The 15,106-nt window shown below is 58.6% G+C and overlaps 1 protein-coding gene across 1 annotated transcript; it reads right to left on the reverse strand.

Annotated features, from left to right (window-relative positions):
- Nucleotides 1–1,877: 1,877 nt before the first annotated feature.
- SLC2A4 (solute carrier family 2 member 4) lies at nucleotides 1,878–14,676 on the reverse strand. The gene is made up of 11 exons (XM_067555377.1): nucleotides 14,395–14,676; nucleotides 9,223–9,348; nucleotides 8,787–8,947; nucleotides 8,417–8,541; nucleotides 7,828–7,943; nucleotides 7,552–7,714; nucleotides 6,533–6,720; nucleotides 5,950–6,054; nucleotides 5,743–5,844; nucleotides 5,393–5,596; nucleotides 1,878–3,994 (listed from the first exon to the last, which is right to left on the reverse strand). Exons 1-11 carry the CDS (start codon nucleotides 14,428–14,430, stop codon nucleotides 3,791–3,793), a joined length of 1,530 nt encoding a protein of 509 aa, XP_067411478.1. The 5' UTR covers nucleotides 14,431–14,676; the 3' UTR covers nucleotides 1,878–3,790.
- Between the last annotated feature and the right edge of the window lie 430 nt (nucleotides 14,677–15,106).

Genomic DNA, 15,106 nt, shown 5'->3' on the forward strand with positions numbered 1-15,106 from the left:
CTTAAGGAAGCGTGTCTTTGCTGGGACATACGCAGTGAAGGCAGAAAATTGTCCAGCCTGGACATAGAAGGGCATGAGATGCAGGTCTTTGTCTGAGGGCGGCAACATCTGTCTTAGACTTTTTCTCCAGTGGTTTAACGTGGTCAACTTTAAGTCAAGTTAGAGCTTGTCTCTACAAGAACATCCTAACTACACCACTGCAGTGTAAATGCAGTTTTGCCCGTATAAAAGTACTTATATGGGTATAATTTGAGGTGAGTCAGCAGCAATATAAGCAGTTCTACTGAAAGGCCCACATGCCCTATAACTGCATCCACCCTAGGACTTTCATTGGTATATGGCCTGACCAATCACACACGCTCACATTGGTGTAACTTTTCCTTTGTCGACTGCTTAACAATCGGCCCCACCAGAACGGAAGAAGAGCTCTGTGTCGCTTGAAAGCGTGTTTCTTCCACCAGCGGACATTGGTCCAATAAAAGAGATCCTCTTACCTACTGTCTCTCTCTCAAGCATAGGCCTAGCCTTAGTTAAGTTTGCTGGGAGTCCTTTCGTAATTTCCTTAGCCTTGGATGCTGTCTGCTATAGGCAGTGCAAGGTTATGACTAACCTGACACTGAGCTCAGGGCTGGAGAAAGTGTCTTAGCGAGAGAGAACTTAAGGACCTTCATCTGTTCGTTTTTTCCAAAAGATCGACTTGCCTACCATGTCTCGTTACCTTCACAGAGAGAAAAATATTTCCTACCAAAGGGCTCTTTAGTCTAGTGGACACAGGCCCAGCAAGAACCCATGGCTGGAAGCTGAAGCAAGACCCACTGGAAATAAAGCACCAATTTTTAACAATGAGGGTGGGGCGGGATTCGTTACTGGAAAAAACGCCCGAGGGAAGTGGTGAATTCTCTATTGCTTGATGTCTTCACATCCAAGACGATGCCTTCCCGGAAGATGCATTAGTCCAACTCTAGTTATGGGGCTCAAAACAGAGGGAAATGTGAAACTGAATGGCCTGTGAGATAAATCTAGAAACGTGAACAGTCCCTTCTGGCCCTGTGAATTGCAATGTGTTTGTTGCAACGGCTGCAGCGGACTATTAAAATGAAGGGGAGGCTTGAAAAATCCACCTTAAAAAAACAAAACAAAAACCCAAACAGCTGCTAATGACTTTAAAGCTATTTAACGACTAAAAATACTATCCTCCAAAATGGGGAAGCAATCTTTCTAGACATGCAATCTGAGCCTGCTTGTCTGTCTGTCTCTCTCTTCTGTGTTTTGAGATTCCACGTATTTGCAAACTCCCGTGGGAACTTATTTCAGGCTAGAAGTAAAGTGCAAACTTGTTCTCAGTGGGGGTAGTTAACCATTGGAACAATTTACCAAGGGTGGTGATGGATTCTTCCTCACTGGCCATTCTAAATTCAAGAGTGGAGGTTTTTCTAAAAGATCTAGGAATTAGATCCTGGGGAAGTTGTCCAGCCTGCGCTATACTGGAGCTCAGATTAGATCATCACGACGGTTCCTTCTAGATTTGCAATCTATGAACTAGAGGGTCTCAGTCTGTATTCAAGGGCTGTCAAACTAGGCACCCCAAAAATCTGGCCTTGTCTACAAATGGTCGCTCCCTTGTCAATATGAAACTGTCTACCCACGGTGCTGTCAAAGGCCCAGCATAATTAATCAAGAAACCTGGGTGTGAATTTCAGAGTGGCATCTTTGCTTTACTACAGTGAATCTGTCTGGTCGTAGCCTTGTTAAAAAAAACCAAACCCTTAGCTCTGTTTTCCCCCTGAAATCCATTTCTCTTTCAAAACACCCACCTCTGCCTTAGGAACAGTTAGATTCATAAGTGTCTAGAATGAAGCAAATGCAACCACAGTGGCCTCTGTTTGACTCCGTCCTTTATATACAAAGAATTACTTACATTCTTCTCGCTGAAATACAAAAGGTCACATACTGCGCTAATGCCTCTCCATGTGTCCCTGACATTAAAAGACGTGCCTCTGTTAATTACAAACAAGCAGAAACTCTCTCAGATCCTACTAACCGTTCAGAAGCGTCCTGGCTTTGTCCATAAACTGTCTTCAAGCACAGCCATTGATCTCTCATGCCTGTGATCTGTTTTAAAGAGGTTCTTTTGTCCGTCCCCCCCCCCAAAAAAAAACCGGGCACAGTGGGGTGTCTGGTCTAATCACTTAAATTTTAGACAGGTAGGTCTTTGTAGGTCATCTAAACTGGCTGTTTTCAGACTTCCATCGGTTGTCTAGCAGCCGAAATGGAAAGCAGTAATTATACCTACTCTGTTCTGGCTGCTTCTGTATTCATGTCCAGCTTAAAAAACCAAACAAACAACCCATGATCCCACTGTCTTTAACTAGCAAATTGTCCTGGAGTGCTGAGTAAAGTGTCTTGTCTTCTACTGGCCATGAACGCACATGTTCAACATGCTTTGAGGGTCCTTTTCCATGACTGCCTGCCCCCGTTGTAGCTAGGAGGTCATAAGTGTGCAAAGATGAAGAAGCTATCCTGTTAAAACAGCACAGCAGGCTAGATGGACCGCTGTTCTGCGCCAATCTGGCAATTCCTTGCCCCTACAGATGTGAGCTGTGGAGAGGATATCCCAAGTTCTGCATTGACTTGCAACCAGGGCAGATTGTGATTCACAAAACCCGATGCACCCTCTCTCTAAAGCTTCCTCTCCTCCTCTAGCGATAGCTTCCCCCTCCCTCGTCTGCCCCTAGCTAGCAACCAGTTCTTGTCTAAAGATGAATCGACCATCTTCTCATGGCGATCCTTCTCCAGGAAGAGTTCTGAGATCTCCACCGACCGCCTACAAACCTCGGAAAATGGATGAGAAGGGATGTTGCATCTAGGAAATCCTGCTCATCAACTTATCAAACAACATGCCTGTGAGCTGATTTGGCTTTTGGCTAAGAGTTTGGCACAAGCCCCCAAACTGGTGGGCACCCTAGGATATCCCATCTCCAGAGCTCAGCTCTGCTGGCTTGGACGGCGAAGGATGGAAGAAACATCTGTCCTCCTTTCTGCTCAATCTCATGATATTTGCCGCTAGGAGTCAATTGCCAGCCACGGGGAGTTCGGAGATGACTCTGCTGTATCGCTGAAAGGTTTCCTCCAAAGTATCGGGTGCTGGCCGTTCTCGGAGACCGGACAATGACCACAACTCCTGCCCGTCGCAGCCTTGCAGCTCAGCGATGGGTGCAGGCTGCTTGACGGCTCAAACCTTTCTAGCTCTCAGCGTTCAAGCGCATGAGGCGGTCTCGCTCATTCTGGCCCTTCTGCTAAGCTTCAGAGGAAGGCAGGGGACGACCGTTCAGTAGCATTGAAAGTTCTCCGCCACAGTTCTGCATCCTCCTTCTATCGTCTCATCAACAGGAAAGTCCCTTGTCCCTGAATCGACGCAGAACCTACTCCAACCCAGGCCAGCAGAGAACAAGCCGGAGTCAATGGTTCTGGAGCCTACGGCATGGACAAGTGCCATACGCTGCGGTGGACTGCTGAGCTGAGCTGGATTCTCCTCCGGGTTCCCCTTCCTTTGTCACTTCCCAAGCTCCTTCTGCAGCTCCCAACATGTCCCTATCTCCATGCCCCCGCCATACCCGGACAGACAACCCCGTCGCTCTCTATATACACATTTATGTCTTAAAAATAAAACCCATCAAGGCTAGAAACAAAACAACTAACCTACAAATCTCTAAACCTGGCGGTGTCGTTAAAGTGCTGGGTTGCGGTTACATTCCTCGGGTGTCTCTGGCCGATTGCCCCCCACCGTGGGTCAGGCGTTCTCTTCTGGACCCAGACAGTCCAGTTCTGTGGAGGGTTTGCTTTCGTGGTCTAGCAGAGACGGGGTGCGGCGGAACGCGGCGGCAATCTGATCAAAGGTCCGGCCCCGCGTCTCAGGGACTTTGAAGTAGGTGAAGAGGAAGAAAGCCAGAAGGAAGGCCGCGAAGATGAGGAAGACGTACGGCCCGCAGGCGTCCTAGGAGAGGAGAAAGGAGGGCTGGTTTTGCAAGCGAGCACACGCGCGGGTGAGATGCTCCCTCACGCGGGAGCTCACGGGTGGGTGCCCAGCTCACAGGCAGGGGCCTGGCTCGATCCGGCATGTGCGACTGGCCATGCCAAAGCCACGGTACAACAGCGCTGGCCTCATGCCAGTTCATCAAGGACCAGGGGCTTCCACAGAGCCGGGCTGTGGGCAACCCAATGAGGGCAGCTGGCCGGGGAGGCTTGGAGTGGCAGAGTCTGGAAGCTTGGGCCAGGAAGGCCACTGGCTGCAAAGTTTTCCCTCGCCGAGGGCCCACGCCAGGGCTTGCCGCACCAGGGCTGCGTCTACACTGCTACGTGCACCCGGGAGCAGGAGAATGCCAGGTTTGTTAACTTCAGGCTTGAGTGCCTACACTCGTTCACACTCCTAGGAATTGCTGAGCTCCGCCTCCCAACCAGGGGATCCAACGTCTGTGCCGTCCGGGGCCAGCCCGCCACCTCTCCCCCCCAGCCTTCCCCGAACGTGGCCACTCTAACCACACGGTCGAGGCGTGGCGTTGTGGGCACGCACGTGTGTGCCCCTACGGAGTCGTGGGGCGTTGTGGGTGCACGCGTGCGCACGCATGATGTTGCGTTGCACGGCAGTACACCTGCATGCACACACAGGGTTGCGTTGCATTGCAGTACACGTGCATGTGCTCACAGAGTGGCGTGGGGTTGTGTTGACACACACACACACACACGGCTGTGTGGCGTTGTGGGTGCATGCACACATACATGCAGGGTTGTGTTGCATCACAGTATGCGTGTGTGTGCCCACAGGGTTGTGTTGCATTGCAGCACACGTGCATGCGCACACAGAGTGGCGTGAGGTTGTGCGTGCACGCACACACAGGGTTGCATGGTGTTGTGGGTGCATGCACACCGACACACAGGGTTGCGTTGCATTGCAGCACATGTGCATGCACACACAGAGCAGCATGGGGTTGTGCGTTGACACACACACACGGCTGTGTGGCGTTGTGGGTGCATGCACACCTACATGCAGGGTTGCGTTGCATCACAGTATACGTGTGTGCGCCCACAGGGTTGCATTGCATTGCAGCACACGTGCATGCGCGCACTCAGAGTGGCGTGAGGTTGTGCGTGCACACACACACACAGGGTTGCGTTGCATTGCAGTACACAGGCATGCATATACGCCCCAAGTTTCACCGCATTGCAGTTCCCGCGCTGGCACCCCGGGGTCGCGTGGCGTGGTGAGTGGGACGCACACCGACACACAGGGTTGCGTTGCAGGGCCGTACACCTGCTTACGCGCGCACCGGCGCTGTGGCGTGTCCCCCCACGCCCGCCTGCCCGCCCACCCGCCAGCGGGCAGCTCCGCACTCACCGCCATCGACTGGAAGGCCATGCCGACGATGAAGTTGCAGGTCCAGTTGCAGCAGCCGGCCACGGCAATGGCTGCTGGCCGGGGCCCTTGGCTGAACAGTTCGGCTACGATGAACCAGGGGATGGGCCCCGGCCCGATCTCGAAGAAAGCCACGAAGCCAAAGATGGCCACCATACTAGCGTAGCTCATGGCCGGGACCCGCTCCTGGCATGAGGGAGAGATGGGCTGAGACCCTGCATCCCCGGTGCCCTGGCCGTCGGGGCGGGCGGCTTTGGAGAGGGGGGAACCCCTTGGCAGTCAGGGCTGGCTCCCCCCACCCCGGCCCAGCTCCCCCTGCCCCGCCTACTCACCAGATACACCAGCGCCACAGTCATCACCACGGCACACGCCAGCATCCCCGCCAGCCCCACAAGGTGCAGCGTCCGGCGCCCTGCCCGCTCCACCAGGAACAGCTTGGGGGGCAGAGAGACAAGGGGGACAGAAATAAGCCGATGTGGGGGGGGTGCGGAGGGACCCCTCGGGAGGGGCTGGCTGGGTGTGGGGGGCGGGTCTCTTACCGAGACGACAGTGAAGGCCATGTTGACGGCGCCGGCGCCGATTGTGGCGAACACCGGCTGCTCCACCCCAGCTGACTCAAAGATACTGGTGGAGTAATAGAATATCTGGGGAGGGGGAGGGACAGAAAAGGGGGGTCAGAGCCAGCCTGGATGCCCCCCAATATCCCACTGCTCACAGGGTCTCCCCTGCTCCCTTCCCAGGCTCCCCTCCCACCCAAGCTCCCCCCATTACTTCCAGCCAGATTCCACCCCCATCTCTCTCCCCTCAGCAAACTCTGCCCCAGTTCTCCCAGGCCTCGTCTCCGGGCAAACTCTGCCCCCCATCTCTCCCATCTAGGCTTCGTCTCCCAGGCTCCACCCCCCGGCAGCCTCCACCCCAATGCTCTCAGGTCCCAGCCAAGCTCCACCTCTGTTTCTTCAAGCTCCTCCCACCATCTCCTCTGAACCCCACCCCCAACCAACCTCCACCCCATCACCTCCAATCTCCGCCCCATCTTCCCCAGTCTCCTCCCCCAGCCAAGCTCTGCCCCCACCAAGCTCCGCCCCATCTTCCCCAGGCTGCTCCCACCAGGCCCCCGCTCACCGCGTTGATGCCAGAAAGCTGCTGGGAGAGCTGCAGCACCACGGCGATGAGCAGCGGCTGGCGATAGACCCGGCAGCGGAAGAGCTGGGCGATGGAGACCTTGCGCTCCATGTCCATGCGCCGCTTCTCCTCCTTCATCTCCGTCAGCGCCTCGTTCACGTCGTTCCAGCCCGTCAGCCGCTTCAGACCTGCCGGCATGGGGGGACAGGGAGCGTGAGGATGGACAGAGGGATGGACAGATGGGTGGGTGGGTAGAGAGATGGAGGAGGGGGGATGGATACATGAGTCGTGGATGGGTAGAGAGGGGAAGGCATGGATGGATGGATGGGAGATGGAGGGATGGATGAGGTATGGATTGGAGAGACGGTGGCATGGATAGATACGGGGATGGACAGACGGATGGGTAGATAGATGGAGATGGAGGAGTGGACACGTGAGTCGTGGATGGATAGAGGGGCGTGGACAGATGGAGGGTTCAAGGGGAGGGGATGGACCGATGGGTGGATAGGTAAGTAGGATTTGGAAGGGAGAGAGCAGTTGGATGGGTGGGTGGATAGATAAAGAGAGGGACAGATTGATGGGGGCGGTGTTGGGCGGGATTGAGCCATTAGATCGATGGGGAGATGGACAGAGGGATGGGAGGCGGATGGACAGATGGACGAGGGGTGGATGGATGGAGTGGTGTTGGGCAGAAGAGACAGATCAGGTGGACGGACAGAGGGATGGGGGCGGATGGACAGATGGATGGGGGTGGATGGATGGGTTGGTGTTGGGCGGGCAGACGGACGGATCGGTTGGACGGACAGAGGGCTGGGTGGGCAGAACGCTCCGCGGGGGGCGAACGGACGGACGGACAGACAGAGGGCTGGGTGGGCAGAGCGCTCCGCGGGGGGCGGATGGATGGACGGACGGACGGACAGACAGAGGGCTGGGTGGGCAGAGCGCTCCGCGGGGGGCGGATGGACAGACGGACAGACAGAGGGCTGGGTGGGCAGAGCGCTCTGCGGGGGGGGACTCACTCTCTTTGGCCTTGGACTCTTTGTTGCGGACGATGTAGAGGTAGCGGGGGCTCTCGGGGCAGAAGGGGAACAGCACCAGCTGCAGGGCGGAGGGGACCACGGTGAGCCCCAGGAGCAGGGGCCAGAGCTCGGGGGTGCCGAGCAGCGAGTCCAGGCCGAACACCTGCCGGGGGGCGGGGGGGAGAGAGAGAGAAATTGCAGCATGGCGCACCCCACCCACCCCCTGCCGAGCCCCTCCCCCGCAGCACAGTGCCCCCACCCCTCAGTCCCTGTTACCTGGGCAATGAGGATCCCGATGACGAGGGCCAGTTGGTGCAGGGTCCCCAGCGCCCCCCGCAGGTGGGTGGGGGAAATTTCTCCGACATACATGGGGACCAGGCCAGAAACCAGCCCTGTGGGAGACGGGGGGGAGGGGCACAGAGGAAAGGGGAGGGGACAGCTGATCAGTGGGGGGCGGAGCCTAGGTCGGGGGGGGGGTGGGGGTTGAGGCAGAGGGTTGTGACCCCGCTCCCAACCACATACCCAGCACCCTCTTTAAAAGGCGGGGCTTGTATGCTAATGACAGAGCCAATGGGGGGCGGGGCTGGGACCTGTGACCTGCAGAACCCAAAGATGTCCCAGGGCACCCACCGGCCACCCTCTGGGTCTGGTGACCCCACGGTCCCCATCCCGGTCCCAGGGACCCGGTCACTCAGTTCCCACCCACCCAGCCCCCAGGGCACCCCCCCCCCATGGCAGCCATGGCACCCACCCACCCACTAGGCCGGGGCCCCGGCCTTGCGCTCCCGTGTGGGCGGGGCCCCAGGAACTCCAATCCCCCGCCCTGCCTCTGCCATCCCATTGGCCGCCGGGCACTGTCCGTTACCTGAGTAGGCCCCAATCAGGAACCGGCCGAGGATCATCATCTCGTAGGAGCGGCCCAGCTTGGCCAGGCCCATGAATGCCCCGCCCAGGAAGGCCAGGGCGTTATTGACGATCATGGCCCGCTTCCTGCGGGGGTGGGGGAGGGGAGGGAGGGTGAGAGGCACGGTGAGTCCCTGCGCCCCAGGCCCACCAGAGCAGACTGGGGCAGGGGGGGCGCCTCCTACTGACCCCCCCACACACACATCTAGCCCCTGCAGCCCTGTGCCACCTAGCCCACCGTGGGGCTGGCGCCGCCTGCCAGGAGAGAGCGCCCCCTGCTGACCCCCGCCCCCTAGCGCCCCCCAGCGGGTGGGGGAGGGGCCATTACCTACCTGCCCAGCCACTCGGCCACGACCCCCACCAGGAAGGAGGCGATCATGCCCCCGATGGAGAAGATGGCAACCGAGAGGGACCAGAGGCTGGTGAGAGTGGCCAGGTCGATGGGCGAGGCGTGCCGCTCCAGCCACGTGGCGTTATAGTTCTGCTCGATGATCTGGGGACAGAGAAAAGGGGGGGGCTGTGAACGGCACCCCTCACTCCTGACCCGCAGCCCCTGGCTAGGCCGGCCCTGGCCTCCCCTCCCCTCCGCAGATGCGCTTCCAACACAAATGCATTGATTTGAAACTATTCTCAGCTGCACACCCACAATCCCGCCAGCCCCTCCAGAGCCAGCCAGTCCCCTGCCCGGCGCCCAGATCGGAGCCGGTGCCTGCCCTTAGAGGGGGAAGAACGTTGAGGGACACGGGGGTGGGGGGGCAGATCGCTTACCTTCTGCGGGGCATTGATGACCCCAATGTTGTACCCGCACTGCAGGGACCCCAGCACGGCCGTGAAGACCGACAGCACCAGCGTGGTGGTGATGCCCGGCCTGGCTTCCCTCTCGGCTTCTTCCTCCTGTGGAGACACAAGCGAGCGGTGCCACCTGCAGGTGAGCTGCCCACAGCCCCGGCACCTGCCGCCGGGGGGGCACTGTTGCAGGAAGCTCACAGCGCCTGGGGAGGGCCACGGCTGCGGTGCAAAGCTTCAGGGAAACACTGAGTGCATTGCCCGGCCCCGTGCAATGGTGCACAGCGTCGCCCAGCCCCCCCCCCCGCCCCTCGTGTGACCAGACAGCGGGGCAAAGTCGTGTGCATACAGCGAGAGTGTTGCGCGACCCCCACGCAGTTGCACGGCCCCGTGCAATGGTGCCACGGTGGAGGGCGGGGGGGCAAAGCCTCATGGAAACGCTGGGCGTGCGGCGAAGCTCCGTGCACCAGTGCCCGGCCTCGTGCTGACATGGCAAGACGTGCCCAGCCCCCGCACGCTGGCAGAGGGGCACGCCAGGTCTCCCCCTGCCCCGTGCAAACACGGCAGGGCTCCACGGTGCCCGGCGGGCGGGCGTGCGAGACGGCATGTCCCCTTCTTCTCTGACCCAGCCAGGCCCCGTCGCTTCCCCTGCCGTCAGCAGCACACGGGTCGGCTTCCCTTGTGGACCCTCCAGGGCTGGGACCCCAGGGGACGCCTCCCCCCGCCTGCAACCCCGCTGCTGATTTGGGGACCGAGCCAGCCCGCACCCCGCTTTTGGGGCCAGTGTGTCAGTGGGATGGGTCACGAGCACCTGGGAGGAGAAGGATGCACAGACAATATTCCCGAGCCCCCCAGCTGAGATTGGGGCCCCGTTGCGCTGGGAGCTGCCCAGGCCCCCCCCCCCGCCCGAGATCAGGATACCCGTCTCGCCGGGCGCCGCACACAGCAAGAGACGGACGGGAACCCACTAACTTCCTTCCTGACTTGTAGGGCAGGGCCTGTCCCTGGCTGGCAGCCAAGGGGCTGGGCAGGTGGCGACGGGCTGCACCTCCGGAGGGAGGGAGACAGTGTGACAGAGCTGGGGGGGGAGGGGCTGGGAGCCAGGACTCCTGGGTTCTCTCCCTGGCTCTGGGTGGGTAGTGGGGGCTAGTGGGTAGAGCGGGGGGGGGAGGGCGGTGGCTGGAAGCCAGGACTCCTGGGTTCTTGCCTGCGGGTCTGAGACTCTTCCCCTTTAAATGCCTCAGTTTCCCCCTCTCTGTGAAATGGGGAGGGGGGACGCTGAAGTTTCACTCATTCGCTGTCTGCTCCGATACAGCTTCCGGCCCCTCCCTCCAAAGAAACCCCACCTCTCATTTCAACCGCGCCGACCCCTGGACAGACCATATTCCCCATGGGGGGAGGGGGTGGCCCCCCCACCTAGTCCCGATCCTGCCACCCTGGGTGCTGGAGGCAGGGACACGATGGGGCCATGGGGTTTGGTGGCGGGATCCCTGAAATACCAGGGATTAGCGCCCCCCCCAATCAGTTGGGGGGGTGGCTGATTATAAAGTGGGGGAGGGGGTAGATCCCTTCCCATCCCCCTCTCGGTCCGCACAGCGATGGGCCGGCGGGGTTCGGGGCAGGGGCTGGGGCTGGGCCCCGCCCCGGGAAAGCCTTGGCCGGACACAGGCCCGGCTGAAAACGGCCCATATTAGGGAAAGTCCCACGGCCGGGAGGCCCAGGGAATGTGAACAGCAAAGCGGCCTCCCCGCTGCCCCTCCCCAGCCCCCTGGGGAATGGAGATGGGGCCGTTCCCCTCTAGGGGGCGCCGGCTCCCATCTGGCCCCAGGCTGGGGGTCTGGCTGGAGGGCTGGGGACTGGTGTGGGGCAGGAGATGGTAACCCTGGCACTCTCAGGCTGTATCAGCCCCCGTGCAAATGCAAAACATCCCACACACGCGAGTGTGCACACACATGTCGCACACTCACCAGTCCCTCGCACACGGATGTGTACGCGGAAGTCACACACCCACGTCACTCTGACCCACACACGTCACGCCACTTTCATAAACACACAAGTCACACACACACAGAAGTCACTCACGCACACAAGTCACGCACACGAGTCACTCACACACGTGTGCTCACAAGTCACAGACATGTCACTCGCACGCCAGTCTCACAAATACAGAAGTCTCTCACACGTAGAAGTCACTCAGACACACACACACAAGGCTCACACATACATGTGCATGCACACGTCTCACACACACACACACACACACACACATATCACACCAGTCTCTTACACACACAAGTCACGCAAACACACATACACAAGTCACACACTAACTCACACACTACCATGGACCTCCCTCCCACGACTGCGGGGTGTTAACTGTCCACCTCGCCTGGACCCTGGAAATTTGTGTTAACTCCTGCTACACAACCTGCCCCACATTGTGTTTCCTGTGACACCCTGGGCACTGCCCCAGCCCCGCCCTGAGGAAAAGCGCTGTGCACACAATGCCCAGCCTGGCCACACCCAGCCGCTGGGCCAATAAAGATAGCCCCTCCCCTGCCGTGTGTGTGTGTGTGTGTGTGTGTGTCTCTCTCTCACACACATGCACACGTGCGCCAGCCTCTATGCAAATCCTGGCTTATACAAACAGCCTGGAGGCAAATCATGGGTCACACCCGTCTGAGCACGCCGGCCCCCCAGAGGGCGCCGGACCCAATGCAAGGCCTGGTTTGCTCTCTCTCACACACACACACACACATAGACACAGATACACACACCCCCCCACACACACACACAGACACAGATACACACACATCCCCACACACACCCCGATTCCCGCCAGCAGGGGAAAGTGCTCTGCGCGCGCGCACACACACACACACACAGATACACACACCCCACAGACACACACACACCTTGATTCCCGCCAGCAAGGGGCAGCGCTCTGCACACACACACAGACACACACAGCCCGATTTCCACCAGCAGGAGGCAGCACTCTGCACACACACACACACACACACACACATCATAGACACAGACACACATACACCAATTCCTTCCAGCCGCACCATCCCCCATACCTACATAGGTAACAAACCTGCTCCTTCCTGCCCCTCCCCCACACACCTCCGCTGCCCCAGGCAGAGAGGTGGGGCTATGCCCAGACCAGCGCCAGGCCTCCATCACCAGCCCCTGCCCCACTGTTCAACGCCCCCAAGCCCCACAACTACCCCCATGAGACAGACGTCCCTCCCCCCACCCGTGCCTCAGTGTCACTGCCGGGGGGGGGACACAATCACTGTCTGTTGTTACCCCCAGCTTTTCCAGAACCGAGATGTTTTATCACACACGTGTGCAAAGTAACACAGACCTGACACAACACCACACACACGTGTGTGCTAGGTGACACAGACCTGACAACACCACATGTGTGTGCTAGGTAATATAGACCTGACACAACACACACACACTTGTGTGCTAGGTGACAGACCTGACACAACACACGCTTGTGCTAGGTAGCAAAGACCTGACACAACACACACACACACTTGTGTGCTAGGTGACACAGACCTGACACAACACACGCGTGTGCTAGGTGACACAGACCTGACACAACACACACACACTTGTGTGCTAGGTAACACAGACCTGACACACACCACATGCGTGTGCTAGATAACATATAATAGTCACGCTACCCTCGTGTGTGCTACAGAACATGGCTCTGACACGACACCACAGGTATGTGCTGTAACAGGCACACCAGCCTCGTGTGTGCTATTAAACACAAGCCAGACACAAAGTGTCACATGCGTGTCCAGTATAACCGACAGTGTCACTTCTATGTCCTAGATAACATGCCATTCTCCCTATGTGTGCAATATAACATAGACCAGACCTACGACAGCCCACTCATGCTCCGCATAACACAGACCCTTTAGCCCACCCGTGTGTGGAGTGTAACAGATGTACCGACACACGTGTGTTCTGTGTGAACGTAGCCAAGATCCGAGGCGCCCCACACGTGTCCAGTATAACAGACGCACTTTCCCCATTGTGCAAGGTTACGGAAACACTGTGACGTGTGTCTTATGAACACGCTAGCCCCACACATGTGCTACACAACACATATCAGATTGCCACACGTGTGTTTTGTATAACAGAGGCCCACTATTCCTCTCCCATGTGCTATACAATGGACACACTAATGCCGCTGTGGGACGGAGTCCAGATACACAGCATCACACACGTGTTCTATTTCACATGCAGACTTATCCCATGTGCTATACAATGGACACACCAACGCACCCGTGTGCTGTGTGACGCAGGCCAGATACACGGCATCACACACGTGTTCTGTGTAACATACAGATTCCTCCCATGTGCTATACAACGGACACACTAATGCAGCTGTGTGACGCTGGCCAGCTACACGGCATCACACACATGTTCTCAATAACCTAGGTTCCCCACACGCACTGCACGACACGCTAACACAACACATGCTGTGGAGCGCAGACCAGATACACGGGCTGCACAGCCGTGTGTTTCTCCTACAGCTTGTCCCCCTGTACATGCTGTTGAACCGTCACGCGGACCCACACGTGTGCAGGGCCACACGCGTGTTCTCTATCCCACAGACAGCCCCTCCCCCACGTGTCATGTATGCCCGTCCAGACCCACAGTGCCCCCCCCCACACACACACGCACGTTAGCTGAATCACACAGACACATGCTGGCGTGGTTCATGTGTCCTGATGTCCCCCCATCCCACCCCCCACATTACACAATAGCAGGGTATAAATAGCCCCATGTTCTCTTTGTTAATGCCATCGCCGGGGGGCAGGATTTTATTGCCAGGAAGGCAGGGGACACACACATTAAATGTGGGGTGCATGCTGTCCGCTGGGACGGGCCTCTGAAATTCAACAGCCCCGGGAGAATGGGGGCGAATGCAGTGCCCCCCCCCCCACTGCCCAGTTTCTCTCACCGTCCGCCATCTCCCTGGCCTGGACTGCCCCCCACTCTGCCCCCCTTCACTGCCCCAGCTGCATCTCTCCACGGCCCCCCCACCCACGATCCCCATCACTCCCCACAGCCCCCCCATCGACCCCCCTATTCTTGCTCTGCTTCCAAGCGGGCCAGTTTTACCTCCTCTCTGCTTATCTGCTGAAATCCTGCTGGCATCTTGGCAGACAGCGACCCCCCCGGGGTGGGGGGCAAGGGGTCTGTGTGTGGGGGGCGGAGAGTCTGAGCTCCTCACTTCTGGTATGGAGCAATCGGTTCAAATCCCAGGAGACCAGTTAGACTGAAGCCAGGCCCTGGGGGGAGAGGTGAAAGAAAGAAACAGAAAGAAAGAAAGAAAAAGGGGAAAAGAAAGAGAAAAGAGGGACAGAAAAGGGGGGACCGGGAAAAGAAGGAATGAAAAGGAGAAATGGGACGAGGGGGAAGGGGCAAAAGTGAGGGCAGCGGAGGGGGCAAGAGAGAAGGGCAGAAGGGTGCAGGGAAGAAGCGAGGCTCAGGAGGGCAGGCGCTGGGTGAGGGGAGGCAGAAGGGAACGGGGCAGAGTCGGAGGGAGACGGGGACAGGCGGGTAGTGCTGGGTCCGGCCGGCTGCGGGCACCGGTGGGACGCCTGTGCCAGGCGGCGGGACGGGGCGTCCTTGAGGGCGCTGGAAACCACACCCGCCCCGCCGCGCCGATTGGCTCCCGAACCGGTTTGATGATTTCCCTGCGAGCCAAGAAGCGTCGCGGGGAGGGGTCGGCTGGGAGCCAGGACGCCTGGGTTCTCTGCCCAGCTCTGGGAGGGGAGGGGGGGCTAGTGGTTAGAGTGGGAGGGGGCTGGGAGCCCGGACGCCTGGGTTC

This window comes from Emydura macquarii, unplaced genomic scaffold (genome assembly GCF_026122565.2).
Source record: "Emydura macquarii macquarii isolate MOO-44397 ecotype Brisbane River unplaced genomic scaffold, CSIRO-AGI_Emac_v2 contig_306, whole genome shotgun sequence".
NCBI classification, from domain to species: Eukaryota; Metazoa; Chordata; order Testudines; family Chelidae; genus Emydura; species Emydura macquarii.